Source organism: Nannobrachium achirus (assembly GCF_963921795.1).
Source record: "Nannobrachium achirus genome assembly, chromosome: 13".
NCBI classification, from domain to species: Eukaryota; Metazoa; Chordata; class Actinopteri; order Myctophiformes; family Myctophidae; genus Nannobrachium; species Nannobrachium achirus.
Window position 1 is genome coordinate 1,604,650 of NC_137833.1, and position 12,500 is coordinate 1,617,149.

General features: G+C 44.5%; 1 protein-coding gene across 1 annotated transcript in view; it reads left to right on the forward strand.

Annotated features, from left to right (window-relative positions):
- Positions 1 to 12,500, forward strand: part of hectd2 (HECT domain containing 2) — a gene marked incomplete at both ends in the record, with an annotated part of 39,557 nt that overhangs the window by 11,347 nt on the left and 15,710 nt on the right. Inside the window, 4 exon segments of the mRNA XM_080740063.1 lie at positions 2,695 to 2,740; positions 7,030 to 7,139; positions 7,819 to 7,967; positions 10,242 to 10,359. Coding sequence (XP_080596189.1) covers positions 2,695 to 2,740; positions 7,030 to 7,139; positions 7,819 to 7,967; positions 10,242 to 10,359 — 423 coding nt within the window.

Sequence of the window (12,500 nt, forward strand, 5' to 3'; positions counted from 1 at the left end):
TAGGCTACTCAAAGCGCAACTTACCAATGCAGTGCCAAACAAAAAGTGCACATAACAGTCAATGCTAGTCAGTGCAACACAAGTATCACGCCACCATGTCAACACAGCAATAGTACTCAGTTCAACCAGTGTTACCAGATGGGAAATGTTGAATTATCGCACCGGAGGCTCAGAATTATCGTATTTGACATGAAACTATCGTACACGGCCAAAAAAGAGAAATCACTCGCGTAAAAACGTAATTTCACCAAAAAATGCGTCTTTAGTGTAAGAAACAACCTCGTTTTAGACTCCTGCGTGACAAAAACGCATCAGATATGCTGTGTGGAGGCAGGCAACTTCTTGGAGCTTACACAAATAAAAGCCTGAAACTGGTCTGGAAACCAGTATTTTTAAAAAGTACAGATCTAGGGTCAGATTGACTGATTTCCTGGCTTATTTTGAGAAGCCAAACCAGATCCCAGATCAGCAGCCAGGGAAAATAGTGAATTCACGCTCTTTTTGATGATATGCCGAAATTATCGTACATTTGGGCATTTTTGGAATTATTGATCGTACATCGTACAGAGGGTCAAATTATCGTACAAATACGATAATTATCGTACGTCTGGCAACGCTGAGTTCAACCAACACGACCCAACAGTGCAGGGCCAGAAAATAAGTGTCCGTATAGTCAGTGTAAATAAATCAAAAAAAGAAAAAGAAAAGAAAAGAAAGGGAGCCACAGCAACCCTCTCTGGGAAAGCACTTAGAGGTCAGAGTCAGTACAACTTTTGTTTCAGTAGTGCAAGGTACCAGTTGTTCCAGGTTGTCCTATTAGACCTTGGCAAGCGACCGTTATGAGTTAAGGTCCGTACACATAGAGGGCGAATTGGTGAATAGCGAATTAGCGTATTATTCGCCTTTTGTTTAAAACCTTATAAAGTCAATGGAAGCATCCACACCAAACGCGAATTTCGAAAAAGCGAAAAGGCGTCTGTTTTTTATTCGCCCTTGTGTCGAATTAAGCGAACGTTCAAAGGCGAATTCCTCTCTCTCTCTGTATCAAAGTAAGCTCACTCTACCCTATTTCAAGAGAGAGAGAGAGAATGGTGGAGGGACCTTCACGTTACATTGAGGCCGAGGGGAACAGTGTCGTTCTCCTTTTCCGTGTCTCATCTGCGTGGCTGCTTGGAAAAAGTAGCCTACTCGAATGTCTTACTGGTAAAAGCATGGTTTATGTGTTTGTTATTGTAGGCTACTTTATATCTGCAAAAAGACTAATGTTTTAAAATAAATCGCTGGGTATTAAATAGCCTACAATAGGATCCGAAATGAGTCGATTAGAAGGAAAGTACTGGAAATTCGACTCAAGTACAAATACCTACAAGTACAGGCTACTCAAGTAAATGTAGGCTACTTTTAGTTACTTTACACTGACTTTCTTTTTTTACAGACCGAAATCCTTTTATTTCCGAGAGACCCGACCATTTCATCATTATTAAAACCCTCTTTCATGTAACTCACTGCAGCCGTGCTGCAGGCAGAAGAAGGCTACCAAGGAATCTATAATATTAAGATCGAAACAAAAGCCAGAGATTAAAAGGAATACTTTTAGGCTATTTTCTAACTACAGAGAGGTAAGTCATGGTTTAACTTGTACGCGGTCGCGGCTGCTTTCTCATCATCCTGGCAGCAGGCTACGCATCACGCATGCATTACGCACGCACCAATATCTTTTACCCCTGCTGTTAAACTGATCCTAGACCAGCATTATCATCTCACTGTTACACAGCCATTCATCTTGCTGCCTCACGGCTAACAGACCATGATCCTAGGTCAGGCCAGCCTAAACACAGCACAGCACACACGTTAAACAGAACTCCAGTAGTTCGTTCCTTATAGCGCACGCCAGCGCGCGCACACACACATTGATTGATTGCTTTACAGTTTGCATAAAAAATCAGAAAGTACACACACAGTACGGGTCCTCTTGGGTCCTCTCGGGTAATACACATAATGATTGACAGCCCCGTATGTATTCCGAGGGTGATGCGGCCATTCCGACCCGGCTATGATAAAACACTGACCAACCCTGTCTACTCTGCCCCCGGCCGGAGCTGAGGGGAGGGGGAACGGAGAACGCGTGTTGTCACTTGTCTCTTCTGTTCTTTTTCTTATTTAATAGGCTAACAACCACGGCCAGGTCTCATCATCACTTGAGGATATAGTTTCCATTGTTTTATTTGTTTCCCTGTCTCCGTTCTCCTCTCCTCTCTCTCCTTTCTTCTCCTGTCTCCTGTGGCTATGCAGGCAGATATCGCCCCCTCGTTTTTAGGCGAATTAAGCGAATATTATACGCATATTCGCGTCGCTTTTTGGTGTGTATGGAAAAGGGCGAATGGCGAATTCTTCGCCTTTTTGGTTCGCTTATTCACGTCGCTTTCACTAATTCGCCGGTGAGGACATACCTTTAGGGTTGAGTTTCCTAAACTGACATCTGGGCTTCAATTTCTAATGGACAGTTTGTTTTCTGTGTGATTTCATTTCTAATGGACAGTTTGTTTTCTTTGTGATTTCATTTCTAATGGACAGTTTGTTTTCTTTGTGATTTCATTTCTAATGGACAGTTTGTTTTCTTTGTGATTTCATTTCTAATGGACAGTTTGTTTTCTTTGTGATTTCATTTCTAATGGACAGTTTGTTTTCTTTCAGCCCTCGGACCAAAGACGACCTGAGAGCGTATCTGATTCTGTTACAGGTGAGATTCTACTGACCTCGCTGACCGTGTTCACTTACTGTAGCAGCTGTTAGCTGTTAGCAGCTGTTAGCTGTTAGCTGTTAGCAGCTGTTAGCTGTTAGCTGTAAGCTGTTAGCTTTTAGCATAGACTGTATAAAAGATATGGACAAAGCAAAGCCATTGGTTTCTATGCAGCGCAAATGACACAATATGGGTCCTTGGCATGGGTGTTGCCATCATAGATTGTAAAGGCACCAAAGGATGCTATTGGCTGCCAACGGTCACGTGCAACCGCAGGGATACATGGGAGAATGTGGTCGGAGCCTCCCGGGTACACCCGTTACACCCGGGGGGTGTAACGTCGCGAATCGCCGCCGAATCCAATGAAAAACCACATCTTTGAAGGGCCATATCTCTGGATTGTGTTTTTAGGGAGGCGGCGCGAGGTTTATTTACGGCAAAATCGCTGAAAAATGATCTTTAAAATGAGAAAATGCTAATAGCTATTGTGTAGCCATTTTCATCCGGGACCTTTCCATGACGTGCACGAACGTGAGCACGCGCGTCACTGCAACGTGAGTCCCCGGATGCTAATACGCTCGCCTATGGGACAAACCCTGGCATTCTTTGGTGCCCTCTAGGGGCTGGCACTGGAAGCGTTAACAGCTGTTAGCTGTTAGCTGTTAGCTAAGCAGTGACGTTGAACCTGAATACATGTGGCTCCGTTATCCAAGCATTGTTTTAATAAAAATGATTATTAATGTGTAGTAGTTATTAGGGCTGGGAATTTAACTGATTAATTAAGCAATATTACACAAGAGTGTAATGTTGCGATTATACAACTGTTGCCCTCAAATTCATTTCATTGTAATTAAGATATTCAATAGATTTTTTTTTTCTTTTTTAATGCCTCATTTAGCTACTATGTCCCGGAACTTCTCATGAAAACTGCTAGCCTAGCCGCTAGCATAGTGTGGGGAGAGGGGAGCACTTTGGCTCTTCCGCGACCAGTGCAGCTAATATCTTTGTTTGATTAGACACGTGCGGTAGTGCTCATTGTTCACACGCGTAGAGAGCTATTTCCATCAATTTTCTCTTTTTTCAAATCTTTTTATTCAGTTTTCAAATAAGCATAGCCCAGAGGCAGGTATACAATCCCATGCCTAGATGATGCACCATAATACGTAGTACTTTTTAACAGCTTTCAAACAAAAAAATCCGCTTGGAAATCCGTTCAGGCATTCATGAGATAGAAGCCTTCAAAGTCAGACAAAACAAACATTTTGCCATTTTGAAAGATGTGTTTGTTATGGGACTAAACATGCAATTTCGCGATTGCGATCATGCCTAATACATTTTAGGATTTTTTTTTTCTTTTTTTCAAAATGGCTGCCAACTCGGGAAACTCGGGCTGTGGCAGCCTGGGACTACTGTAATAACTCGGGAAACTCGGGCCTTGGCAATCAATGAGTTAATGATTTCCTTTATCATTATCTTGCGCTAAAGCACACAACTGTTTTCGCCAGGTTTTAAGGTTTTATTTTAGTTGTTTCTCATAAGCTCGCGACCCTCCTTGCCCATCGGCCCCCACCATTGCGCTTAGGTTCACCGGGAAAACCACGGTCACATACAGACCTCCTTCAGAGGCCGGCCTCTGGTGGGACCAGAGACGAGGGCGTGGCTTTCCAACACTGAGCTGGACATATGACGAAGATACACGAAAGAAGAAAGAAGAAGAAGAAGAAGAATAGAATTAATAAAAACACCTGCGCAAATCAGTGTTGTCCCACAAGTATGACATCAGTTTGTGTGGTGAGTGATGTCATGACCAGAGCTGTGTCAGCCTATATGAGCTCGTGAATACTTTGAGAGAGAGAGAGACACGGTTAAGAGACGGACAGGCAAACGTGAAGAGAGAAAGAGAAGTGTTTAAACCTTGGGACATAAAGCCAGAGAGAGAAGAGAGACCAGAGTCGGGCATAGAAAGGCAAAGAGAGGTAGAGATGCTGTGCTGGTCGCTGCCTCTGAAGAGAGGACCACAGACACACAGCTTCTTTGGCCGTGCTGCTGGACCAGTGGAGGACAAGGTGTATTCATTTGGAGGGTTCTTCTATAACGGGAAGACCTACAACAACAAGGATCAGATTGATGTTCATGTCTTCAACACAGTGACTTTGTGCTGGATGACGTTGCCTCCAGTGACCAGTGGAAGAGGAGAATGTTCCCTTGAGGTTCCCTCCATGCGCTACGGCCACACAGCTGTACTGATAGAGGATATCATCTACATCTGGGGAGGGATGGTGAATTGTACGACAGAAGTTGATGACAACAAATGGGTTTTCATCACTGGGGACTTGGACAACGTTCTTTATGCATTTGATGTGGACACCCACAGATGGTTCAAGCCCAAGGTTTCTGGAACTGTTCCAGAGGCGAGGGACTGCCACTCAGCCTGTGTTCTAGGGAAGGTCATGTTTATCCATGGAGGATGGAACCAGCTGACTGGATCCACTAATGACCTCTACAAGTTGCACACCAGCACAATGGTCTGGTCTTTAATTAACACCAGAGGAACTCCACCACCTGTTTCATCACATCACTCTGCCACCATCATCGGGACAAAGATGTTTGTATTTGGGGGCTTTGGGCACCTGGACAACAACATCAGAGTGTTTGACACAGAGACCAACTGTTGGCTGATCACAGCTTCTGCACAGATTCTTCCAGAACAACGTTACAGTCATGCTGCCTTTGTCTACAATGGAGAGCTGTACATATTTGGTGGCGTCAACTTTGATCTGAAACAGCGCTTCAATGATCTGTGGAAATTAAATTCCAAGACCTTCTCCTGGAAGAAGGTTGAGCCAAAGGGGAAAGGCCCGGGTTGGGGGGGTTCAATGTGCTGTTGCATGCTGGGAGATCGTATCATCCTCTTTGGAACACGACTCATCTTACAGATCTTACACTTCAGTCCTAGTCTGAAGACGTTATGCAAGCTAGCAGTTATTCAGCTTGGTCTGAAGCAGTCTTGACTCCCACACAACATCAGGTGGGAACTGACAGTCTGGACTCCCACACAACATCAGGTGGGAACTGACAGTCTGGACTCCAACACAACATCAGGTGGGAACTGACAGTCTGGACTCCCACACAACATCAGGTGGGAACTGACAGTCTGGACTCCAACACAACATCAGGTGGGAACTGGCAGTCTGGACTCCCACACAACATCAGGTGGGAACTGACAGTCTGGACTCCCACACAACATCAGGTGGGAACTGGCAGCCATGACAACATAAATACTAATGTAAAAGAAATAAAATAAAATAAAATCCTAATCCTTAGGATCCTAGCCTGAAGATGTTCTGGAGCTGGATTTGAATCATCGTACTAAATGAGTGATTGGTGCTGACAGTGTTGGACACATAGACTGACATGGTACATTTCTTTCTCAAATCATATTTATCCCATGATTTTGTAACCGTTCTTCACCCATTGCCAATTAGTCTAGATGGACAGGGGGTCCGCGCGCATAGGGTGGATTTCTTTTTGACACCTGTTTTTTCTTAATCCTTGAAGGGTATATTTTAACATTCTGCCAGGTACCATGCTAAAACATTTTCTGAAGGGGTTCATTTTTAACACTTTCTTTCACAAATCCTGACTCTAAACCCCAAGATGGAAACAATAGAAACAAGCATAACTTTTGTAGGAAACAACCTACTGAGACAAATTAACCTATTTTTCCATACAATTTGGACCCAGGGAATTCATTAAAGTGGTTATTATAAGTTCAGACCAAAGGTGGTACTGCAGCTGAAAATGCTCTGAGAGCCATTCAAAAATGAGAGGCTCTCTATTCAGGAGTGGTAATTTAGCCTCAAACCTTTAGAAAAACGTTTTTGGGACATAAACAATATGACATAAATACGTTTTAAATGCATGGTGGATCACCTTTAAGGACATAAAAGAAAATAACAGAAAAAAAAGAAAAAAAAAGAACATGTCGCCGGGCCAGTGCCTTTAACACTCGGGTGACTGAAAAAAAAATCACTTCCACTCTGACTGCATTTATCAGTCAAATATTTGGCTAAAGTTCTCTGAATATGGACACTAGGAAAAAAAAAAATTTCTACCACACAAAGATTTGGAGGACCCCCTGTAGTAACTCTGAGGACCCCCTGGGGGTCCCGGACCCCCTGTTGAAGACCCCTGTGTTAAACTATTTTAATTATTCTGTGTGTGTGTGTGTGTGTGTGTGTGTGTGTGTGTGTGTGTGTGTGTGTGTGTGTGTGTGTGTGTGTGTGTAGAACCCCCAGTACTCCGCCTCCTCCACCCATGTGATCTACGCCCACCTGCTCAGGCAGATCTCAGCGCTGTCGGAGGCCGACCAGCACTTCCTGGTTCACTGGATCACAAAGTAAGAGTTTACGTTCACTTCCTGGTTCACTGGATCACAAAGTAAGAGTTTACATTCACTTCCTGGTTCACTGGATCAAAGAGTAAAAGTTTACATTCACTTCCTGGTTCACTGCAAGGAAGATCAAAGAAGGAATGGACACCGACGTCATTTTAGGCTCCATGGCCATCCGCCATGACACTTTGGGTGGTGGAAGTTTTCGGTGAATAACATTAGCGGTGCCACTTCCGCCACCCAAAAGTGTCATGGCGCATGGACCGTGGTGTGCCAACTTCCGGGTGGGTGTCTTCTCCTTCTTTGAGCCATCCTGGTTCACTGGATCAAAGAGTAAGAGTTCACATTCACATAGAGAGAGACACCAGCCATGTTGCCATACCTTAGCAACAGGCATGATGAATTTATTTTAAGAAGTTCATTTTATGTTTTAACCCAGTAGCCAAGGTATGGCAGCTGCCATACCTTGCCACGCCCAATTGACACCTCTGGATTTAACTGAGGTTTAATGATATACTCGCCATCGTATTTAATATTTTCACAACATGTACATATTTAATACTTACTTGCTGCGTGCGTGCGTGCGTGCGTGCGTGCGTGCGTGCGTGCGTGCGTGCGCGTGCGTGCGCGCGTGTGTGCGTGTGTGTGTGCGTTTGTGTGTGTGTGTGTGTGTGTGTGTGTGTAGGTTGCCTGCCAGGAGGTTCAAGCAGCTGGTAGAAAGGTTACTCCAGTTCATCTCCACTCGGCTGTTTCCCGCCCAGGGAGATGAGCTTCCTCCTCTGGACAGATGCTCCTGGTGGATTCCTGCTGCTACCAGAGTGCTGGCTCTGTTCAGTAAGAATACCTACTATTATATTATTATTACCATTATAGCAGGGGTGGGCAACTTTGATGATGGTGAGGGCCACTATATTTCCACCTTCACTCCAGAGGGCCACTATATTTCCACCTTCACTCCAGAGGGCCACTATATTTCCACCTTCACTCCAGAGGGCCACTATATTTCCACCTTCACTCCAGAGGACCACTATATTTCCACCTTCACTCCAGAGGGCCATATATTTCCACCTTCACTCCAGAGGGCCACTATATTTCCACCTTCACTCCAGAGGGCCACTGTATTTCCACCTTCACTCCAGAGGGCCTCTATATTTCCACCTTCACTCCAGAGGGCCACTATATTTCCACCTTCACTCCAGAGGGCCACTATATTTCCATCTTCACTCCAGAGGGCCACTATATTTCCACCTTCACTCCAGAGGGCCACATTGCATATTGCTACGTCCTACTTTGTCATTCTAGTATCTTATACAAAAGAAGCAAAAATAGCAGATCTACAAGCTCAAAACGCATCGCAGCGCGATGCGTTTTGAGCTTGTAGATCGGATGTTTTTGCTTCTTTTGAATTGGAATCCTGATTTTTTTTTTTTTTTTTTTATTGGAATCCTGAAATGTAACATTTTGCTTTAATTTCAAACGCATTTAGTTATATAGGGCTACCCATGTTAAATGTATGAACTCAAATTCAAATACATTGGACATAAGAAAATACATTTTAATACTACTAGTCATTACTCTACTAATATAGACTGACGGAATTAAAGCAGGTCATGTTTGGAATTGTAACAGATGAAATCAATAATATATCAGTATTCTGGTATTAGCCTGCGGGCCGCATTAAGTGAAGGTGTGGGCCGCATGTGGCCCCCGGGCCGCCAGTTGCCCATGTATGCCTTATAGGAATAGGTGTACATGAGCCATAGTTACTATGGCCGGTGTACACGGACAAATTCCGGGTCCCACTACGTTAGCCTGGTGCTGCCAGCCTCTATCACAGGGATTCCCAAACTTTTTTAGCTTGGGGCACCGGCCCCCTATGTAGATTTGTTTCATCCGAGGCACCTTCAGCATGGTCTTAGCATATTTTAGCGATTATGTTGCGAGGAAAGCGAAATAATAGCCATTTAGTTAGAACTGACTCAAAATAACATTGTAGTTCAAGTTTAAAATGATACTACATTAAATGTCCAAATAAATGTCAATGCCAAGTGTGTTTGTTTTCTATTTGGACTTACTGTGATGTTGGTACCGTATGCGTGCGACAAGTTGTTTGTTGTTTAATTAGACACATTTTGAATGCCCTGCATTTTTCTTTCATCTTTAGAACCACTCATTTGTAACAAAACAGGGTGGTGATCATTTGGTGTGGGTGAACAGAAGAAAAAGTAGTTCACCCCCAAAATTACTTTTTTTTTCTATTGATTACTCACACCATAGTCTAGTAGCCAGAAAGTGAACCCGGACATTTTGAGTACCCTAAAGTTTTATGTTAGAAATGTTGAGTATGGGTCCCCAGCAGTTAAAAACTGCCGGATGCTAACTTGCATATGTTGGGCAATTTTCATAATTAGCATAATTAGCTTTAATTAGCATAATCACCTATAATAATGAAAAATATACTTTTTTGTTGATTTTCCAAATGATGAAGTGACTATTTTTGATAGGCTATTGTGGCAGTCATTGTTGTAATAATTTGTGTGGATTGTCTATATTTTGCTTTTGAAATGCAGATAATCTAAAAGCATATAAATAACCACATTTATAATTTAATTCATAATCAAAATCAACAAAAAAGTATCAAAATCATCCCAATTTAAGTTGGTATATGGCCATTTCCGGTTTAAAACGGCCGTTTTGAATTTAGAAAATGTCAGAAATGGATTCAGCATCCTCAATAACCCCCAAAAGCACTTTAATCTAATTATGCTAATTATGAAAATTGCTCAACATATGCAAGTTAGCATCCGGCAGTTTCTAACTACTGGGGACCCATACTCAACATTTCTAACATAAAACTTTAGGGTACTCAAAATGTCCGGGTTCACAATGGGGCTCTATGGGCTGGCTACTGGACTACCAGGGAGACTTCAATTCAGTTCAATAATATTTTTAGATTTGTGTTGCATTCCTAAGACAATAATTTGATTACAATAAATGTTCCCCCATTGATTCTGGATGGGTACCCGAATGCATTGGGTCCCCATTAACCTATTAACTCTCCTCTCCTCTCCTCTCCTCTCCTCTCCTCTCCTCTCCTCTCCTCTCCAGATGCAGCTAACAGTGTTAGCTGTCCCAGCATCGTGGCGTTCACAGACTTCTACAACGTCACGCTGGACCACATAGACTTTATGGACCACTACAGGACCTGGCGTCACCATGGCAACAGGTCTGTCTGTCTGTCTGTCTGTCTGTCTGTCTGTCTGTCTGTCTGTCTGTCTGTCTGTCTGTCTGTCTGTCTGAGGTCCTCCTGATCCATGTCTGTGTGCTGGTTCCCACAGTACAAGCTTTCTGGCCGGGAGTTCTCTGTGTCGGTGGCAGTAGTCGGCCAGTCTCATCCTCCTGACTGCTATCTTCTCTGTGTCGGTAGGGGTGGTCTACCAGTCTCATCCTCTTGACTGCTATCTTCTCTGTGTCGGTAGCAGTGGTCTACCAGTCTCATCCTCTTGACTGCTATCTTCTCTGTGTCGGTAGCAGTGGTCTACCAGTCTCATCCTCTTGACTGCTATCTTCTCTGTGTCGGTAGCAGTGGTCTACCAGTCTCATCCTCCTGACTGCTATCTTCTCTGTGTCGGTGGCAGTAGTCGGCCAGTCTCATCCTCCTGACTGCTATCTTCTCTGTGTCGGTAGCAGTGGTCTACCAGTCTCATCCTCCTGACTGCTATCTTCTCTGTGTCGGTGGCAGTAGTCGGCCAGTCTCATCCTCTTGACTGCTATCTTCTCTGTGTCGGTAGCAGTGGTCTACCAGTCTCATCCTCCTGACTGCTATCTTCTCTGTGTCGGTGGCAGTAGTCGGCCAGTCTCATCCTCCTGACTGCTATCTTCTCTGTGTCGGTAGCAGTAGTCGGCCAGTCTCATCCTCCTGACTGCTATCTTCTCTGACACATACTTTGACTCGAATAGTTATCTCCCCTCTGTGGGAGGCGACCCCAGACCTTGGTGATATATATACTTTTTTTCTTTGACTACTAGAAGGTGCAATTGCATTACTTATGAATGGGCTGAAGACAGCCTACTGGGTCAGCAGAGCATGGACCTTCTTCTGGCCCATTACAATGGGCTGATAATATGTGATAATCTGCCATTATAGGGCAGGATACATCCGAAACGGGTGTCAGATTCTGGTTCTGTCAGTTCCCCTTCATCATCTGGTCTCTCTTCAGGTTCTCGTTCTGTCTGGTCTCTCCTCAGGTTCTCATTCTGTCTGGTCTCTCCTCAGGTTGTCATTCTGTCTGGTCTCTCCTCAGGTTGTCATTCTGTCTGGTCTCTCCTCAGGTTGTCATTCTGTCTGGTCTCTCCTCAGGTTGTCATTCTGTCTGGTCTCTCCTCAGGTTCTCATTCTGTCTGGTCTCTCCTCAGGTTCTCATTCTGTCTGGTCTCTCCTCAGGTTCTCATTCTGTCTGGTCTCTCCTCAGGTTGTCATTCTGTCTGGTCTCTCCTCAGGTTGTCATTCTGTCTGGTCTCTCCTCAGGTTGTCATTCTGTCTGGTCTCTCCTCAGGTTGTCATTCTGTCTGGTCTCTCCTCAGGTTGTCATTCTGTCTGGTCTCTCCTCAGGTTGTCATTCTGTCTGGTCTCTCCTCAGGTTGTCATTCTGTCTGGTCTCTCCTCAGGTTGTCATTCTGTCTGGTCTCTCCTCAGGTTGTCATTCTGTCTGGTCTCTCCTCAGGTTCTCATTCTGTCTGGTCTCTCCTCAGGTTCTCATTCTGTCTGGTCTCTCCTCAGGTTGTCATTCTGTCTGGTCTCTCCTCAGGTTGTCATTCTGTCTGGTCTCTCCTCAGGTTCTCATTCTGTCTGGTCTCTCCTCAGGTTCTCATTCTGTCTGGTCTCTCCTCAGGTTGTCATTCTGTCTGGTCTCTCCTCAGGTTGTCATTCTGTCTGGTCTCTCCTCAGGTTGTCATTCTGTCTGGTCTCTCCTCAGGTTGTCATTCTGTCTGGTCTCTCCTCAGGTTGTCATTCTGTCTGGTCTCTCCTCAGGTTGTCATTCTGTCTGGTCTCTCCTCAGGTTGTCATTCTGTCTGGTCTCTCCTCAGGTTGTCATTCTGTCTGGTCTCTCCTCAGGTTCTCATTCTGTCTGGTCTCTCCTCAGGTTCTCATTCTGTCTGGTCTCTCCTCAGGTTGTCATTCTGTCTGGTCTCTCCTCAGGTTGTCATTCTGTCTGGTCTCTCCTCAGGTTCTCATTCTGTCTGGTCTCTCCTCAGGTTGTCATTCTGTCTGGTCTCTCCTCAGGTTGTCATTCTGTCTGGTCTCTCCTCAGGTTGTCATTCTGTCTGGTCTCTCCTCAGGTTGTCATTCTGTCTGGTCTCTCCTCA